The sequence below is a fragment of the Gobius niger genome, assembly GCF_951799975.1.
Source record: "Gobius niger genome assembly, chromosome: 1".
NCBI classification, from domain to species: Eukaryota; Metazoa; Chordata; class Actinopteri; order Gobiiformes; family Gobiidae; genus Gobius; species Gobius niger.
The window spans coordinates 18,662,730-18,683,005 of NC_136852.1; the positions used below are offsets into that span (position 1 = coordinate 18,662,730).

Consider the following 20,276-nt stretch of genomic DNA (forward strand, 5'->3'; position numbering starts at 1 on the left):
TTTAAACTAGTTATGTTTATGTTAAGTTTTATATTTCCTGTGGCACGATTGAACAGCAAAACAAAATTCAGTTCATGAGAATAAAACAATTCTGATTCTGAGGAGCTGAGGCGCAGGTCACAGTGGAGAGAGGATTCACAGCTCACTGGAAGTCCCAGACACAGCTGTGGTCAGGGGGTCCCGGACTGTTGCATCATGGTCTGTGCACGTGAGTGTTACAGATGGATAATTTGTTTTCATTATAATGACACCCTATGAGATAGAAAGTGCAAATAATGCTAAATCAGCAGAGGTGGGTAGAGTAGCCAAACTATTTACTCAAGTAGGAGTAACGTTGCTTTGAAATGAGTTCACTCAGGTAGCTGCAAGTACAAAGTATTAACTCAAACAATTACTCAAGTAAAAGTAATAAAGTACTTGGATAAAATTTTACTTGAATACTGTGAGTACTGAGTAAAAGTCTGATTTATATTGCACCCAATATTTAAATTTATATTAAATTGAAAATAAATGACTTTTACAAAACAAGAAAATACAAAAAAAACTAGGTGCAGGAGACAAACTACGTCTATTTTATAAATCAATCAGGCATATTTACCCACAGTGGAAACAGTAAAAAAAATAAAATAAAGTAAGAGTACCAATACAGACTTCATCATAATCTTACTCAAGTAGAAGTAAGTACTGCACAATAACACTACATGTACTTGAGTAAATGTACAACCCGCCTCTGTAAATCAGCAACAGATGTTTATACAATTTGAATGAATACACATTGAATTTGTTTTTGTTTTTTTATGATTAATTATTGATTTTGCTAAATTTCTCAATTAAATGCTCAATTTAACTAATGGCTTTCAGACAGTTGTCAAATTTTGAAGTTGATTCTCTCATATCTTCACAGAGGAGTGGTTTATTGTTTGCATTCTTTTTAATGGATTAAGGCCATTGTGGCGGTTCATGGAAAAACCCCATGTCACTAAACATAAGTTATTAAAGATCAAGTTAATTAACCACACCGTGAGGTAATGTTATTGTTGCTTCAATCATTGGCGCACACATTTCTGTCTGAATTGGCTCCAGTGAGACTACCTAGTGTGTATCTAGTCCAATCATTAATCCTTTCTCTCCAGGATGTCACGGTCAACATAAGCCACACATCACATGAATCAGTGTAAATGCCTCGGTGGGCTGGTACCGGCCGCCCCAGTCTCACAAGTTGCTCCCATCTCCAGTGCCCAGTCTGGTTGGGACATGTTAGCTGAAGGGCTTCATCTAGTGTCTGAGGTTTGGCCTCACCAAATGGCACACAAACTAATGGCTGAGATAAGAGCAAGGCTGATCCAATCTCAGCAGACAGGAGAGAGCTGGTCCCTGGGCAGAAGGACAGCTCCAGCTCACACTGGGCTGCGGCCAGGATCCTCGCAGTCTCTGGACAAACGTAGGCAAGATGGGCTTATGTGATGGTGACAAGATTCAGGCATAAATCACGAAATTAGGATGTGAAAATAAACATGACCAGAAGAGGGAGACAGTGCAAAAGTAATTAAACACAGTGTACTGTTCTCTTGCCTCAAAGCAAGAAGTCCAGGGTTCAATACCTGGTCCCTGTTAAAAAAAAGATCTCAACAAGTTCACAGACCAAATCTCAGAAAACATAGACCTAATGAAATAGAACAACCATCACTCAAGTTTGTTGTCCCTTAGAAGCATAGTTTGCACCCAGCAGAGTAAATGTAAAACACAAGCATTTTAAAGAAATAATAATAATAATAATAATAAATAATAAATAATAATGAAAATAGTCATAATCATAATGATTAAAAAATATTTAAAATGGCAATCAAGTCGTCTTCAAAGTGGTTTCTCTATAACAAGTATCACTCCTCAGAAAAATTGAACAATCAAAATGAGTAATTATAATAATAATGATAAAAGGAAAAGGAAAGAGAGAGTGAGAGTGTTGTGTGTCAGTAAGGGGACAGACCAGATGTTATTGTGTGACTGAGTGCTGAGAGACATTAGCTCATGACTCCAAATGGACATGATATGAGGCTTTTCAACAATCTGCAATAATGACCTTCTCTCTGAACCGACAAACTGTCGAGTAATAACCGTCGTGCGGTGAAAATTGACATTTTTTGGCACAGGTGAGATGGTTACCTAGCAACCCAGGGTCCTATCAGTGTCCAGTTCGCAGGTATCTCTGGAGATGCTCCGTGGACAAAGACCTGGTTCAGCCTGCAGTGTCCATAGGCCCCATGATCCCACAGGACAAACAACAGCCTCATTCTCTGCACCACTGCTGACCTCATTGTCTCTTTGTCCAGGGAAAATCCACACTTGCATTCTGTTAAACGGTGCGTCCTCGGTGAGCGGAGCAGACCTGTGCCTCCAGCTCAGGCCTGCCGATGAGCGCGGACGCAGCTGCCTTTAGTGGGGATTGAACGCAAGGGAAACATGGTAAGAAAGGCCAACATGACTTGCTTGAATAACTTCACTTCACTTTTCGTCCTTGGACCGATACACTTCTGACCAACTACCTTTCTTTAATGCACTCATCTGGTGGGTGGGGACCTTAAAGTGCATCATGGGACTATTTTCAGGATCAACAGATCTCTGTGAGGAAATACTGTATTTGGATTTTAAATATACTAAAAAAAAGGAGGTCCTGAAACTACACCAGTTGAGAACCACGACTTTGTCTCAAATTTGCAAACTAAATTGGTATTTTAATTTGGACTTTGAATGAGATTACTCTGATCAGTCTGTCACTGAAAGGTCAGAAAGGACTAATAATGATGAGGAAAAATAAACATAAATCAGGGTAAACACACCTATGACTCCGGTGCTTGCAGAGTTGCGATGGAGAGACATTATCAGTAATTGAAAATCCAGCAGCTGTCACAGCAACCTCTCACTCAGACAAAGTGTCAGGACTTGTGGACACCAAAGACGTGCAGTGCAGGAACTGGCTTCATTCCATTGGTAAGCACCCAAGAGGATTCCTATTGGCTACTGTGTAAAAAAAAACAAAAAAAACAATGCTCCCTTCGATTTTATGTTGCATATATTTTATAATGTGAGCTTTGACTTCAGCACACAGACTGGTGAAGCTTTTGGCCGCATTGTGCGCGGTGGGACTACTGGGGGGTCTGGCAGTTGGAGTCTGGTTTCTAGGTGAGCGCAATAAATGCTACCTTCAAATTCACACTGGATCAGTATAACCCAGATGCATTTTCTCTGTTTTTAACTGCAGTGAAACTACTCCTACGGCCTTCCTCTACCCATAGTCCGGTAGGTTTGGGCGACACCAAAGGAACCCCCTTCTGCAATGTAACTGAAGACATTTCGATCTCTGACTCCAGAAAAGGTCTATTTTCTCTAAAGCTTATATCAACTTAATAACGGATCATTAATTAAGCCGTGTTCGTTGTCTGAATCAGTGGTTGTATACTCTGCAGTGTTGCTTTGTTGAGCAGCTGCATTACTATTCAAAGTGCCACTTCACGTTGCATTGACTGCCATGAAAACACAGTGCATAATGGCCTGTTTGTTTTGTAATTCCTACATTAGAATAAAAAAAGACAGCTTTTCCGAGGGGCCGAGTATATAATTATTTATTGAGTGCCCATCTCTGAAGGGATTTTGAATGAATCAGGTTCAGTGTTTTACAGAATCAGTCCAGAGAATTCCCTTCTGGAGATCCAGCTGGGGAAGTTGCCCACTTGGCTACCTGTGTGCTACGAGAGGTGGAACTCCTCACTGGGAACGCTGGTCTGTCGGCAACTGGGCTATCTCAGGTCTGTTCTGAATCAACATCGCTTTACAATACCCTGAAAAGTCCTTACAAATTAGCTGAGAAATTGGCCTGTTTTTTAATTTCCAAAGCACGTGAGATTACCAGCCTGAAATCTGAGTGTGAATTATAGGGCAATTTATATTGTCCACTCTTTACAGACAAATGAAACACAAAGGAGTAAATCTTACAGACATTGGGCCAAGCTACACTGATGGCTTTGTGCAAATTGCTCCGGAAAATAGAAGTGGGCTGGAAAACATGTGGCAGCTAAGGTAAAACCATTTGTCTTTGAACGACTCTGCATATATTATACTTCACTTATGCATCAATAGTTACTCAGTTTGTTTTCATTTAGGGGAAGTTGTACCACAGGGAAGGTTATCGCTCTGCAATGTTTCGGTGAGCTAATTATTCACTTTTCTGCCTTTGCCTGAAATACAAAAGCCTATAGTCCTTAAGTAATTCTGGGGGAGAGGCGTGGATGGCTGACACAGTGATGGATGACACCTGCTGCAGCGGTGTTAGACCTTCTCTTTGCTGATGAATGGATCTCTGTGTAGAGTGTGGGACCAGGGCAAAGCTGCCCCGGATTATCGGCGGCGTTGAAGCCACGTTGGGCAGGTGGCCGTGGCAGGTCAGCCTTTACTACAGCAACCGTCACACCTGCGGAGGCTCCATTATCACAAGCCGCTGGGTCGTCACAGCCGCCCATTGTGTTCACAAGTAAGGTTTCGCCACGTCCCCTCCAATCAGTTTTTGCATCCGTAAGAGTTTAAATAAAAATGTAATTCTTTAATATTGTGTATCGCTTGTGTGTATGTCTACCATGAAAGCTACAGACTTCCTCAGGTGTCCAGCTGGGTGGTCTATGCTGGCATTATCACTCGCAGCTCGGCTAAAATTACTCAACACACGGGATATGCTGTTGAAAAAATTATCTACAACAAGAACTACAACCACAGAAGCCATGACAGCGACATAGCCCTGATGAAGCTGCGGACACCACTAAACTTCTCAGGTAAGCTAGGCTTCATCCAAACAGGCCTACGCATTATTAGGTATATCATGCTTATTTCACAATATGCTATACACTCGGAAATGGTAGCAATTTAAATAATAGTGCTTTCCCCTTTTATGATCCACTGGAAGCAGACTTTTACAGTTACTAATTAAAAAAAAGAATATAACTGTGCACTTCTTTCACCAGATACAATAAGACCAGTGTGCTTGCCTCAATTCGACTATGATTTACCAAAAGGAACACAGTGCTGGATCTCTGGATGGGGTTACACACAGCCTGATGGCAGTAAGAATCAACAATCATACTATCAATATACCGTACAAAATGTCTTTCTAATATAGCCTGCGATGATGTCAGACAATCTGTCATGTACAAATCCTTATTTTCTGTAGTACAGTCACCGGACACTTTGAAAGAGGCTCCTGTTCCTATAATAAGTACAAGGAAGTGTAACAGCTCCTGCATGTACAATGGTGAAATCACCCCACGAATGCTTTGTGCTGGATACACAGAGGGAAAAGTGGACGCTTGTCAGGTCAGACGAGTTTGAGCTATACGATAATGTAAAGAGGTTGTACTGTATGTAGTTCTGTTTTTTACATATAGACAAAACCATAAAGGAAACATCCTGGAGCCTGAGCGTGATGTGTACATACCTTTCAGGGGGACAGCGGGGGTCCACTGGTCTGCCAAGATGACAGTGTGTGGAGGCTGGTGGGAGTTGTCAGCTGGGGGACAGGCTGTGCCGAACCTAATCATCCCGGTGTTTATACCAAAGTGGCTGAATTCCTGGGCTGGATCTACGACATGATTGAAGTGAGACAACAATCACCCCATGCGTCACGTTTAATAGCAATACTGTATGGTTGTGTTCTGTTTTGCAGAATTACTGAGGAAGCATCAAGGCTGAAAATACTATTCCCACCGATTACAGCTGAATAAAAGATCTGTTATATAGGCTTGAAAGTATTTAAGGTTCTATTACATATTTATGTTATATTTTTGTGGCTTAAATATCAGTATATATATATATATATAATATGTTATTAAAAACAACTTTTTGTCCTACCTTCAAAAATGCAGCAGTTATTTTGTTCACCGCTTGGGGGCGTTAGTAAACTGCACAGTTTGATAATGGGAGCACTCTATCACCATGGAAACGGACAACAGCACTCTCGCTAACAAGTGAGAGACATCTCTTTTATAGACCCGGCTAAATAGCAAACAAAACTTTCCTAGAATAAAAAAAAAACCCGCAAAATTAGCATCAGCATTTTTGTATGAACACGAGGTCAACACTTGATCAACAAATCCAAGAACAAAATAGGCCTAGTTTATTTTGCGACGCACCGTGACCATGCCGTCTTCGGGAAGCACAGGAGATGTTCTGCAGCAAGTTAACCGGTTTTGGTCCATGCTGGATGATCTTTGTCAAGATGACCCCGAGGCCTATGGCAAACTTATCGAAAAATGTACCAAAGGAGGAGCTGATTTCAATGCTGCACCTGAAGTAGACTCATGCATCTGCACGGAAATACAGGTCAGTTTACAAGAGGATAGACAGAGGGAGGTTACAGGCTATTCAAAATAAGCACGAGACAATTCTTTGCTCATTCAATAACAAACTAAACATAACTGAGAAACTACTAGTCTGCTGTGACAACGCTCAACATCATTGTGGTAACTATGGTAATGGTAAAAATCCTAAATTTATGACTTGATTAATCCACATGAAACAAAAACAGTCACAAAGTTCAACGTCTTCTCTCTCTGCACATGGTCAACTTAAATGTCTTTATGTCATACAGGTGTTCAAAAGTGATTATTTGAAATGATGTGCTTTATATTGGTCCGATGAGAGGACTTTCAAGTTTATGTAGCAGGTTTGTGAATCCAATCACTTGCAGCCTATAGTCATTGTGTCACTAACGTGACCCCTGACCAGGGGCCCTTTGGGGCATGTCCAGTAGCCCTTGGGACTTTTTCTAAAGTGTAAAACACTTCATTTTCTTGAATCTAATTCTTAAAATAACAGTTATTTCGGTTCTTGTGACTCAGTATGAGTTTAAAATAAAGCTATTTTAATATAATATGGGGTCAATATCCTATAAGTGAACAGTGTACGTTTAAGTCTTTAGGATTTGTTTTTAACTGGTAGCCCTCGAACTACTTAATGCTCTTAAAGTAGCCCTCAGCTGAAATAAGGTTGGTGACCCCTGCTGTAGGTTAACTGATTTGAAGTAGTGCGCTATAATGTAGCAAAGAAATGTGCATTTCCTTTAAAAAACATTTTTTCCCCCAATGTACTTATTTTGTAGGCAAGTTTGTCCCTCCCCTTTCACCGAATTGCCTCTAAGGCCCCACTTTGGGAACCACTGAATTGTAGGCATTAATACATTCAACTTTTATCTACATTTCTTTCAGTATAGGTTTTTTACTCACAGCAAAGGCAAAGTACATGAATTAAAAACAAAACGTTATGCATACAAATCTCATAAAGAAAGTGTTGAAAAATTCTATAAAAATCAAAAAAATATAGTTCAGTGCAGTTTGCTCTTCCACTGTTTCCACCTTTTTATTTATTGTCAGAATCCCCTTGAGTCTTCATCGACCTTCCAAACTCCCTGTAGCCTGAACATGATACATATCCCACAATATAAGGTGTAAATGTAAAATTGTCATTTAGATATTGTTGTATTGTTCGGCGACGGCTGCCAGTATAACAGTTAATCACTTGCCTGTGCGAGATGATGGAGATTTAAATGACAGAGTGATTTTATGATATGGCAGTAAAAAATCTGAAGTGTTCACAGTGATTCCCATATGGAGCTGTCCCATTTGTCTCTTGTTTATTGGTTTGAAATGGTATGTTTCACCAATTATTTATGATACAACATCTGTGTCCTCAACAGGGACCAAGCCAAGGGCTGCTGTACATCAACCTGTGTAGCTGGAAACGCGTGCCAGCTCCTCAGCATCCCGGCAAGCCATTACCCTTGTGCGGCGGTAAACTGGAAATAGAGGGAAACAGAGGTCAAGGTAAAATATGGACCAGAGACAGCGGCCATTATACGCAACACGTTTGATATGACTATTAACGTAGTGTGGATTTACCTACAGGGTCTTACTCTGTGCTGGATGTCGCAGTAAATCCCGGGCTGCTTCGGGAATGTAAGCCCAGCAGAAAAGAGATGAACCAGCTCTACATTCTCCTTTTGAACTTTGCACAGAAGCAGCACAATCTCAAGTTATCTCAGCTGTTTACTCATGTAAGCTCAAGCCCTAAAAGTACCCCGGATGACTTGCACCGTAGACTCGGATTTCAGCAGTGTTCTCATGTGGGCAAAAAAGCCGACATAGGAGCACAAATAGGTAACAATATGATGGTGGCTACTACTGCACTGGGAATACAATGGTTGTAAAATAATCGTTTTTGCTCATGCTAATTTCCCATTTGTTTGATTGAAGAAGAAAAGAAAGCACACCAGAGTTTATAAAGTTTATATTAATATGACTTATTTCTTTTTACAGCCAGTCAAACACCAGCTTCCCTCCTGCAGCAGATATCTTCCCTACACACGGATAAGGAAGAGGGGGTTTCCGTTGCTCCTGAACCCACGGAGCATAAAAAGAAGAATTTGATCCAAATCCTCTCCTCCACATTTGTTCAACCACAGAGCCCGGAGTACCAGCTCGAGGTGAAGCCCGATACGGCAGGCGCTCCTCGCTGCGTGGAGCTGACTGTGGAGCTGCCAAAGGTTTCCAACATGTCAGAATGCCAACTGCGGATCTCCAAGGTTAGTGCTTTCAAGCAACCTTGAACAATGTTATAATGAACGGCTCCACTGAATCTCAGAACATAGTTGGAGATCATGAAAAATGCATAATTGCCCACGGTGATTTGGGTTTTTCTTGTGCGGGTCCAGGCAGCTGAAGTTGTTTTTCTTTTTCGTAGGATGATGTCTTAATGGAAGTTGAGGATGTTTACCACTTACTGCTGGACTTTCCGCACCTTGTTGATGAAGACTCTGCTACTGCTGTGTTTAACAAGAAGAAAAGACAGCTGACTTTGAGAGTCAACGTTTTATAATTATTCTTACTAATAATAATTAATTATTCTTATTACACTTAAAATTGTAAGAGAACTGCTGATTTAGAACATACATTTTGTTAAAGGGGCTAGATGCAAGTTAGCCATTTTATAATCACTACTGCCACCTCAGGTCATACGTGTAACTGCAGCGTCTATATTAAGCTCATGCATGACGTCACTTCGGACTGGAATTAACACCTTTTTTAACGACAGTGCAGGATTTTAGAGTCTGTTGTGGTAAATAGATCTGGGCTCATTGTACATGTAGGGTTAGGAAAATACTTAATTTTAACATTTTTAAACTCTGTATAGTCCCTTTAACCTTTTCTTCATTACTGCCATTTCACTGGTCTAAAACGATGCCTAATGCTTGCCTTCAGCGTTAACCCATCAAACTGAGTGATAATAAGAACAACATCTCATATGAAATTCACTAGCTACACTTCAAACTGCGTACATCCATGACAGTTTTATAGTAGGGCTGCACAATATATTGCAAAACAAAAATCGTATTGCAATATTAGGCGATGCAATATCCGTATTGCAAGAAGCCACAATATATCGCAACATCACATAGAAAATAGCCAAAAACAAACAATGCATTGAACTTATACATGTGTAAAAGTTTAATTTGACCCCCGTTTTGGTCCTGGTGTAGTGTTTATTAAGTCTTGTTTTGACACAATTTACTTACGATTTGTGTTCAATTAGACAAACATATTGTGTTGAAATGGTTTCGTAAAATCAAATCAATATCGTTCAGGCTTGTTTTATATACTTTATATACTTCAACAAAAATACTTAGAAGGAAGTAATATTGTTATTATTTTAATAAGATATGTGACACAGATGAGCAGAGACTGTGACAGATTTACTCAGATGGTGGAACAGTAAAAACCCTGAAATAAAATCTAATTATTTGATCTATATTTATTTCATTTCATTTTATTTATTCTTTTTTCAAGGTAATGCAACCTAAAATAAAGCAACAATCCAACAAAAAACAAACAAACAATACATTCCATGAAAAGAAGAACAGGAGTTGGATGAAGAAAAAAAAATCTTATAAACTCCAACCCCATTCTTGGAGAAAAACTTACAAACTAGATGGCCTAACCGATGTAAAAAACACATTTACACAATTACATATACACATATACACACATATACATACATTTACACACATATACACACAATACACACATATACATACATTTACACACATATAGGCAAGGCAAGGCAAGGCAAGGCAAGTTTATTTGTAGAGCACAATTCATACACAAGGCAATTCAAAGTGCTTCACAGTTGAAAACAAATAGAGTCAATAAAAACATCAACATAAAATTAATCAATTACAGTAAAAGGCGAGAGTGCAGATAAAATACTTTCAGTCATATGCATTGGTAAAAAGAACTGTTTTCAGCCTGGATTTGAACATTGTCAGAGATGAGGCCTGTCTCACATCCTCGTGAAGACTGTTCCAGATTTTAGCTGCATGAAACTGAAACGCAGCCTCACCGTGTTTAGTCCTGACTCTGGGAACCACCAGGAGGCCCCTCCCTGAAGTTCTCAGGGCCCGAGATGGTTCATACGGCTGTAACATGTCAGAGATGTACTTTGGAGCTAAACCATGAAAAGACTTGTACACGAGCAGAGCTGTTTTAAAGTCTATTCTATACACACATACACACGCAAAAACCAGATGTAATCAACTTTCGATTTTAACTTTTTTTTTAAATTATTATTACTATTATTATTAATGATTGTTTGCTAAAACAACAGTGATGCAATGGTGACAACAGTGGCAATGGAAACAACGACGAGGCCACCAGACCACACAACGCACACCCACACACGCACACAGGCAGGCATGCACGGGCACACACAGGCACACACACAGCACACACACAAAAGGAACAAGAGGAGGATTTACATTTGTATATTTTTTTGGTAGTTTATACATTACGGGCAGAACTGTGAGCTGTTACATTGATTTCTTGCCACAAAATAAAGTGCAAATATATACATATTATTGGGTGTCATTATCGGTTATCGGTATTGATTCAGATTTTCATTACCGTGCATCCCTACTAAGTAACCACTTCCCTTTTTTCATGTCAAGATGCCACAATCTCTCATCATCGCCTCATCAAAGCCCATTAGCTGCTATGATTTACCTAATTAGTACAATGGTACATGTACAGTTTATACAGTTGTTTATCTTGGTGTGTGGGTGTTGGGATGGGTGGTGTAATGATGTGGGGATGCAGCAGTTCACATGACTGTATAATTAGGCAATAACAAACAACTGATCCATGCATTTATTCATTTGTTTATTAATTAAAACAGGACACGCGATTTGGCAATGTGAACATGTTGTAAACACTATTGTACGGTTGGCAAACTCTGCACATTAGAGCTTATACAATATATTTTGGATGCGTTATGTGAAATATCATACCTTTCATGTATTGCATTACTTTGACCATTTAGCAAGCAACATCTTTAATGTATGAGATCGCAAACATTGTGACATGTGCTTTGGTTATATCCAATGTAAATACAAGTGAGCTTTGTGATATGGGGTTACATCCATTGGTCCCGGATCATTGTCTTGTTCTTCTTAATGCATTAATGGATCACAATCACAAATATTGTAGTGGTCTCTTGCGTTGTCAGGGGAGTTGTAACAGGTTTGTCGCACTTCTCTCTACCGTCTCTCTCCGTGGTCTTCTTCAACCCATGCCACAATCTTCCCCTCCCAGCCCGGCACTATCGCTCCATCTTGAAAAACCTACACATAAGAACATTCACAATTTTGCATATCTGAGAGAAAAAAAATCGACATGAATAACGAACAGAGATCTCGACGCAAACTCAAAACGACGACTCAGTGCTATCAGAGTCTTTGGAATGTAAATGAGGGTTTTGAAGTATACGCTGGACATGCTGTGACTATTATTAGCATATTATACTCCATAGCTGGCATGTATTTGCGTTGTGAAGCTGAGGGGGGAAAAGAAGTAGGGTCTATCATTTTTTTTACCTCCTCTTTGACGGTGCCAAACTCGGGGTCAAGGGCTTTGAAGTGGTATCTGAAAGTGCCTTGTCGGTCCACAGCGGCCTTGAAGTCCCTCAGTGTCACCTCACCCAGCCTGCAAGTGCAAGAGCGCATTATCATTCATTATCTGCGCAGATGTGCTACTAGAGCACACCCACACACGCATTAAGAATTCTCTGGGATAAACATTTAAAGAGCCGAGCCACAGAAGCATGCATTTATAGTCCTGGCCATACACGGTGCCAGCCCTCTGCCCTCATCTGCAGCTTTCAACCAAACATAATTTAGCTGAAATGCCACATGCATATGTATCAAGCGAATAACATCACCGTGACATAAATGGTACACAGAGCACTTATATAATCACCTTTTGGGGATGTTAATCAGGAAGGGAGTGAGCGAGCGATCAGTAAAGTAAAGCACTTTGGTTGTGACGGCTGCGTCCAACCCCGGGCTGCTCTGGGAGTGCGCCATTTCTGAGACAAATGACAGAAAAAACGTCAAACACGGCTTTTCACGGTCTCAGTCTAACACAGCAGCGGATTCACACTCAATATTGTCCCGCACACACTGGACTGGTCCGTAATTAAACGTCATCCTTTGATTTAAAAGTCAGATGAGATGGGGAAGGAGATATTCAAATCTAACAAGGCAAAGATTTTGGTTGCCTCACTTGAGCTTTGCGGCCAGGAGTCACGGTCTGTGGAGTTGGCTCTGCGCCCTGGGGATTTAAATTCCTCCTAGAAGAGAGGGGCATTACTCAGAATAAACAGACTAATCTCTCCATGTGTTTATTCAGCTCTGGATGGGGGGAAAAAGTGGCACGCACCCCTCGGTCCTGTCTGAGCTGTGTGTCCAGAGAGTGTAGGCGGTCCATGAGGCTGGCCACGCCCTGCTCCAAAGTGTCCAGCGTGTGATGCTGCGGGTCGTGTCCGGAGAAGCCGTCCCGTAAGCTGCGCAGAGCTTCTCTCACCAGCTGCAGCTCCTCTCCCTGCCAACGGTCAAACCCACTGTGTGAGTCATACCAGGTTAAGAGGTGGTAAAACGGAAGTTCCTTTAAACTTTGTACCCGTCCAAGGTTGACTTCATGTGCTTTATACTGGGCTTCATCAGGCTTCTGTTGCTGCACTAATCGGTCCCTCCTCCCGACCTGCTGCTGCTGCTGTGACAGGCCAGATGAATGCCATAAATCACCAGCCGCGTGCACTCAAATACATGTGCGAGCGCACTGGGTATAAATAATAAAAGACAATACCTCATATTCGCTCAGTAATTTGTTCCGTTCACTCAATTTGTGTTTGAGCTCAGCCTGCAAACACAACATCACAGCGTCACACTGATAAATGGGGACAGCATTGTTTTCCCATTAACTGCAGCCTGTGGTGAGATGGGTCAGGCATTACAGTGTGTCAAACGGATATCATAGCTTGTCTCACATTTTCCCCTTCCAGCTGATCTTTGGCCATGTTGCTTCTCAACAGTTCTTGCTTGAGCTGCAGCACGGTGTCCTCCTGCACTGCCAGGCGCTGCTGCAGAGCATCCTAATGAGACAGGGACCACATCAAAGAAATAGCAGTGACAGAAGCCCCGAATACTGAAATACCTTATACACCTGCCTTATTGACAGCATGCAGCCGCCACTAAAGCTTCATATTTGCAATAGGACATCGATATTTAAAGCCACTCTGTGTGACACATTTCTTCCTGTACATTGAATAAAATACAAGCCTTTTCTTCAAGTAATTCTAGTATCCCAACGTCATTTTACATTTTAGATCCTCTTCCAAATGTTGAAGCTACAAATTGAAATTGAAACTATAATTTGTAGTTTCATTTTCAGTGGTTCCCAACCTTTTTTGTCTCAAGTACCCCTAAACTTTGAGTACCCCGTACCTCGAGGATCTTGCCAATATCTTGCCAAAAGTGGTCAACTAAACAATTTTTTTCAGTATTTAATGGAGTGTGTGTCCAAAATGAAGCTGAAATACTCTCACATTCAAAACCTTGTACTGAGACACATTAAACTTTCTTTTGAAGATAATAGAAACATAAAACTGGAATCTTCCGCAGTGGGGCTCTAAAGCACAAAAATCCTCTTGGATTGGCATGGCAAACACAGGCGGGCTTTATAAGTTATACTGGATGCTGTATGAAAGGCTTATGTACCTTGATGGCCTGAATGTGGCGCACCTCCTGTTTGTGCCTCAGAAGGTCTCTCTGAAGCGTGAAATAAATATATTCAATTATAAAGGTTCCCATCTCCACACAATGTAAAACCTAATAAATGTTTGTGTTATTGTACCTTAAGATCAAGGGTCTCTTCCATACTTTGGTCCAAGCGGCTTCGGATTAAAACCTTCAGAGAAATAGAAAGTGTTAGTAGCATGTGTGACATATGACAAAGGCCACCACTAGATCAGAGCGATTCAGATGTGCTTTACACAGGAGTCATGAGACAGCTGTAAACAACACAAATGTTCTGATTTGTGGAGCAACAAAGTACATATTAGTTTTGACAGAGAGGGGGTGCTGTACCATTTGTTCAGTGTTGGGTCGGCTGTCTCCGTAGCTGGCTGTCCCACTCTGGTCCTCCTCTGGGAGGGATCCGTGTATCAGCAGAGCCTATAGGAAAACACACAATGTTTGTATGGAGGATTTACAATGTCCAGAACAGTGATTGCCATCTTTACCCAACATCCTGTATTGACACAAGCATTTAAATCAATAAAACAGCTTCTAATGAGCTGCCTAACTGTTTAGTAAATTGGACACCAAAGCTTTACAGTAAATGATTTAAGTTCTTCATTACTGTAGGTCTGAGCACTAGCCACGAAAAATGGACTAACTTATTGTTGTGGTGATTCAGAGCTCTGGAATATCCCCACAAAAAGGTCAAAGTGCAAAGACAAACAGCTGAAAGCAAAAAAAATATAGCATTGTATCAGATTCAAGATTTATCACAACAGAAAAAGCAATGTTAATGATATCACAAAGGCTACAATTATTTTTAGAGTGATAAACTGATCTGTACTAACTGTGTAGTCTCGACTTCTACAAACATGCTCCGAAATGCATGACTGCTCTTTTTATATTATTACTTTTATAAATCTATCGTCTGTTCAACGTTGTTGTTTCTGGGAGTGTTTAACATGTGCCCCGTGAACTCAATGTATTGTTCAGACATAAAGAGTTGTACTTTTTGTATTGTTCCGTGTCCTACAGCAAAAAAAAACTAATTTCTTGAGCGTGGTTAAACACACTTCATGTAACCGTAACATTCAGTAAATGATATTCTTCTATACAATTATGACACAATACAGCGTGCTGTTGAGACAGAGCAATTACGGTTTTGTCAGGCGTCATCGTGACGCAAATCAAAACAGGTCTGTAATTGGTATAGGATATTTGACAGAACACCACTTAAACATGAATTTCCGTAACATTACAGACAACTTCCCAAGGCGAGATTAACAAGATCGTATAGGGAGAAAGGTTTTTTCTTTTCTTTTTTCAGACATTCATTGATTAAGCCTTAAGGTCAAAGTCAATTTTTATTGACTTTTCTATGCACGGATATGCAGGATTATGTGTAGGCGGTCATCCCATGGTCACGGTATGGAGAACTCAAATTACCCTATAATTAAAGTTAACAGCAATTATCAGGTCAGATGTGAACAGGGTGTAGAGTAAATTAAAAGTGTTTGAAAAGAGAAATTAATTTGATTTCTTTTTTGCATCATTAAGTTAAAAAATGAGACATGGGGAAATTATTTATCTTAAAAAAAAAATCCTACAAAATCCTGCTTCTGTATGCTGAGACTCGTATGCTGAAAGTGTGAGAGCACTTAGTTTGGCTCCATTAGTCGCTCAAATACCTGAAGGCGAAAGACCATCCTCCGTGCATCATGCATCTCCTTCTCCAGCTGCTCCTGGTGGGCGTCCAGCTGCTCCACCCAGGACTTCTCCTCCTCCTGCCCATCCTGCCCCAGGGACGGACACAGGCCACAGAGCAGCGCCTCCTCTGGAACAGACACAGGAACGAGGGACTTCAGCAAATGAAGGGGGTGGAGTAAATATGAAGATTCATTTCATTGCATCCAATCAACATTATCTTCAGCTTAGATATTTCTATCAAGTATTATGATTGTGATTTCTTTTTTTAAACTGAAAAACGTAAAGTACAAGTAAAGTACAAGAATCACAAGCATTTCAGGTGTTAAACTACAGCTTTGACAGGGTTTACATAAATGAACCAATGCAGACCGAATGTGTTGTTGGATATTTGTGCTTTGCAAATGCCAATTCAAACTGAAATGAATCTTTCAGCCATGTTATGAACACTCATTATAGATTTGAATCCTTCTGATATGCATCTATGTGAGAATAACATCTGTTTGTGAGTCATTATTAGGCAACAAGTCACTATCTAGCTTTCAGTGTAAAGCAACTTGAGTGGGTTTATGGCACCTGAACAAGTCAGAAAGCTGTACCTTATGTGATAGTACAGCTGTAGTAGTTATCTCCAAAGTGTCCAAAGAAAGAAAGAATGGTGAACATCACAATGTCTGAAATTGAGACAGCTTTTGCCTCTACCTCAGAGCGGTATTCTGACAGAGCGCCAGTCTCTGCCAAATAACACAATGTTCTTTGATTCAATATTGAATTTGGCAGTGATTTGCCAGATTTTTTAAAAATCTGAGCATGGTTGTCTTATGTGACACTATCTTGTCCGTACTCTTTTGGGGGCATAACAATGTTAAATCTAAGTGAATAATTGAGTGTTAGAGAATAAAATTAAATCGCTATTTATCATACTGGGTCAAGCTGTACAGTTGTACTATCTCTGTCATAGCCTTGACTGTAGAGCTCAGGCGCCTTCGCTCAGCCATTGAATGTGTTGCTTGCATATCAGTATGACGCTCGACAGAGGGTATTTATCCCTCTTCCTGTGGAAGCATAGGGAGACTTGAATGGTAAGACTAGCGCAATGTCTCCAGTTCTTGTCTCCAGGTCCTGCACTGATGGTAAATACCCTTCTCCTGCATAAGACATCCAGACTCCATTCTATTTTTTTATCTATCCTCTAGGACACCATTGTTTATTCTGTAACATTGAGGATTTCTGTTTTTTTTTAAAGTTATTCCCATACCTTTATGAATTTATGTACCCCGTACATCGAGGATCATGCATATATTAGTGACCAACTAAACTAGGATTATTTAGGGGGGTCATGATGTTATGCTCATTCTGCATTTATCATATTAACGTGGCAAGCTAATTCTGAATTGACATGTGCAGTGAATAGAACCTTTTAGTGGTCCCTGTAGTTTAGTTTCAACACTACTCAGAGTGTCTCTTCAGTAGAATGTGTACTGACCTAAGGCTGGTTTCTTCTCTGTCACCTCTGATTTGTCCTCCAGAAGTTCCCCCTGGGCCTCAGAGCGATCATTGGCTGTTTCGTCTTTAGAATCATCTGCGGTTTGGGTAATAACATACTCCTCTTTGGGAGAGTGTGCCGGGCTGGCTGAGGAGAGGCTGAAACAGATGGTGGGTACAAGCAGCAGTGAGTGCATTTGCATTTTTTGTCTGATGATACGCAAAAAATAGACCTCGCGACAAAATAGGAATACAGACCTAAATAATCCCCCATAGATCACAGGCATAGTGCTTTATGGCACCTAAGCTGAAAATTCTAAGTCATAAGCATTTTCAACAATACTCCCAGGAGCTTAGTACCATTGACTTTTAAGTTTTAAGTATAATATTATGATTCAGGGCGTAGAGCTTCTAAGAAAATCTCAGTCCAAGCAGAAATGCATGCAACTTTGTCATTTTTCACGCAGGAAATTCTTGACATAGTTTGCTCCCCCTTCGGCTATAATTTCAAAACATTATGCAGTGCACTTTGTGAATGGCTTCAGAGTGAAGTTGCTTGTGTTTTCTGAGTTCACAAAAAGCACCCCCAGGAGCCTGAGGTCTCGACTTCTGTCATCTCCACTTGGTTTTGTTTAGAGAAGAATTATGCGGCCAGTGTGCCCTGTGACTTAACTGTGAGTATATAGAGTGACGTCCACTTAAGCTTGATTTCTAAATGGAGATCAAGAGTGAGGGCGGGACAGAGCTGTGCATCTTTGATTTTCAGGCTAAAAATACATCAATGTGAATAAAAATATCAGACTAAGTTTAGAAACCGCTGAATTCTTGGCTGAGCATTTGCACAGTCAAACATATGCAGTCAGATCCAGCTTTGAGGATTTTCTGCTTACCCAATGGCATTAGTCTGCAAAACTAATAACACAGCTCATGCTTAACACAAAACAGAAGCACTTGCCTTTATAAAACCAAACTGTTACTAATACAGTGGTTTATGTATTATGTTTCAAGCCTCCAGCTAGAAAACAAAGATCTAAAAACTCTCATGAAGATTATTCTTGCCATCTTTGCCACCAACAAGACTAATTGCACAGGGTCATGTAAAAACAAGACGTGCTCCTTATCTCCTACTGCATTGATTATTCCTCAGTGTTTGTTTAACGGGATCAAAGCCTACAACTTATCTTGCCATTGCAGACAATGACATTTTCAAGATAGCCTTGATCACTGTCTCAGGGTTCAGCTCAAAACATGTGTGCAGTAAATGTACAGTTGATGTTCTCTGCTTCTTTGTTCTGCCAATGAAACAGAACACAAGTCCACTAGATTTCTACATACAGACAAATATGTGGACTCAAAAATATTCTAAATAAAGCAAGTGTATATACGTATTTCAAATAATAGAACTGTACAATGTTGGTACACTTTGTACTAATAAAGCAATATATTATTTTAAAATGGATGAGCGCTGCCACAGGAAGTTGGTCGTTGCTAGGCAATAGCAGCCTTCTGCCTGCACAGAAACATGCAGAGACACACCCACACCTCCTGGGCTCTGAGCACTGAACAATAAGTACAAGGATTAAAGTCATGTTGCCATGGAGATGTATCTTTATCACAAAGACATCACCTGCTGATTTAGATGTTAAACTGCCTCACACCAGAGAAAATCAAAGCAGGCAGTGCAATAGCAATGAACAAACAACGCTTACCATTTCATCTGTTTGGCTCCCATGCTGGTTCTCACAGGCTTAACCTCCGGTACACTCACTGAGATGCATCAGGGTGATGCCCTGCTTCTGAGTCAGGACCATAGCCCAAACACAGCCAGGGGCAGCAGGGAAGGGAGTCTCCACGTCCCACACTGGGTTCAATCAGAAGTAACAGCATGTTCAAATCCTCGGCAGCCGCATATTCCTAAAACATAAAGCATCAAATCCTAATGAAAAGCCATAAAGCATACCTCTAAATCATAGCAGGGCTCGGGATCAGCTGGCAGAGGCAGACTCACGCAGGGAGACAGAAGGAGGAGGTTTGTGCTCAGCGGCTCCTCATTGCTCACGCCTGGTGGTTCAGCTCCCATTCACAACATTATGTTTTTTGTTTCTCGTGGACACCGAGAGATGCAGCCCTCACGCATCTTTCACATTTCTTTTTATGCCTTGATTTCCTCCCTCCTCCTCCCGTCGCTCTGTCCTCCGCTTGTCTTTGTAGCAGCCCTGCTTCTTTTCAGTGCGCATGGATGTCAGACATGGTTGTGTCTGGGAAGGTGCACCCTCCCCCACAGCTCTCTTCTTTCACACTGAGGCTGGGTTGGGAAAAACTCCTTCCTCCGCCCTTTTCTTCTGTTGGACTGTAATGCAGATGAGAGCAGGACATACAACCTCTAGAATTATATTGTATATGAAGAGAATGATAAAATAAAGATACAAGTGTTTGGACTTGGTGATAAAAAACAGAGCTGTCTTAGAATAACGTTAATTGTTATGCAATCAATAAAAAAAATTGCATTAATAGTAGTAGTTGTAGCAGTCGCAGCAGTAGAAACTAGTAATAGCAGTTGATGTAGGAATAGTAATTGTGGTAGCAATAGTCCATCATATAGTATAGTTTATATAGTATACATTCATTTTTGCATACAATGCTGGCAGCAGTGATTGGGATACTTTCCCAGTAATAATTGAATATGTTTTAAGTTATTTTGTTCATATCATTCATGTGCAACATTTGAACATTTGAATTTCTTCATTGTAAGATCAATAGTTTCTTATCGTAATTAGATAAGTGGTAGGCTAAAGCTACATTACAAACAAATGCTGACTGTAGTGAGACTTAAGTGATTTTAGTGATACTTTAAACAACTACAGAATGTGTCATCAATAGAAACGACAGATGCTAAAAAGTTTTACTAAGCGAGAATGTGGGT

The 20,276-nt window shown here is 40.5% G+C and overlaps 3 protein-coding genes across 5 annotated transcripts; 2 read left to right on the forward strand and 1 right to left on the reverse strand.

Annotated features, from left to right (window-relative positions):
- Positions 1 to 2,366: 2,366 nt before the first annotated feature.
- On the forward strand, positions 2,367 to 5,783 carry tmprss5 (transmembrane serine protease 5). The gene is made up of 13 exons (XM_079579945.1): positions 2,367 to 2,463; positions 2,859 to 2,988; positions 3,100 to 3,180; positions 3,260 to 3,373; positions 3,668 to 3,803; positions 3,961 to 4,074; positions 4,158 to 4,201; positions 4,363 to 4,525; positions 4,636 to 4,820; positions 5,010 to 5,108; positions 5,216 to 5,358; positions 5,487 to 5,639; positions 5,708 to 5,783. The coding sequence occupies exons 1-13, from the start codon at positions 2,461 to 2,463 to the stop codon at positions 5,714 to 5,716; spliced, it is 1,374 nt and encodes a 457-aa protein (XP_079436071.1). The 5' UTR covers positions 2,367 to 2,460; the 3' UTR covers positions 5,717 to 5,783.
- A 334-nt stretch (positions 5,784 to 6,117) lies between these two features.
- pih1d2 (PIH1 domain containing 2) lies at positions 6,118 to 8,917 on the forward strand. Its single transcript, XM_079580018.1, has 5 exons — positions 6,118 to 6,363; positions 7,736 to 7,862; positions 7,944 to 8,195; positions 8,355 to 8,620; positions 8,779 to 8,917. Exons 1-5 carry the CDS (start codon positions 6,181 to 6,183, stop codon positions 8,911 to 8,913), a joined length of 963 nt encoding a protein of 320 aa, XP_079436144.1. The 5' UTR covers positions 6,118 to 6,180; the 3' UTR covers positions 8,914 to 8,917.
- Positions 8,918 to 11,266: 2,349 nt separating this feature from the next.
- On the reverse strand, positions 11,267 to 19,543 carry dixdc1a (DIX domain containing 1a). Of its 3 annotated transcripts, none has more exons than XM_079557158.1 (15): positions 19,314 to 19,543; positions 19,063 to 19,214; positions 17,355 to 17,512; positions 15,853 to 15,998; positions 14,513 to 14,599; positions 14,280 to 14,333; positions 14,144 to 14,194; positions 13,414 to 13,518; positions 13,233 to 13,286; positions 13,047 to 13,136; positions 12,807 to 12,968; positions 12,651 to 12,717; positions 12,345 to 12,453; positions 11,963 to 12,071; positions 11,267 to 11,710 (listed from the first exon to the last, which is right to left on the reverse strand). In XM_079557158.1, the coding sequence occupies exons 2-15, from the start codon at positions 19,083 to 19,085 to the stop codon at positions 11,627 to 11,629; spliced, it is 1,299 nt and encodes a 432-aa protein (XP_079413284.1). In that variant the 5' UTR covers positions 19,086 to 19,214; positions 19,314 to 19,543; the 3' UTR covers positions 11,267 to 11,626. The 3 variants fall into 3 exon arrangements, with proteins under 3 accessions (XP_079413284.1, XP_079413283.1, XP_079413282.1); XM_079557157.1 differs by having other exon boundaries at positions 11,268 to 11,710; positions 13,047 to 13,139; positions 19,063 to 19,267; positions 19,362 to 19,543; XM_079557156.1 differs by having other exon boundaries at positions 11,269 to 11,710; positions 13,047 to 13,139.
- Between the last annotated feature and the right edge of the window lie 733 nt (positions 19,544 to 20,276).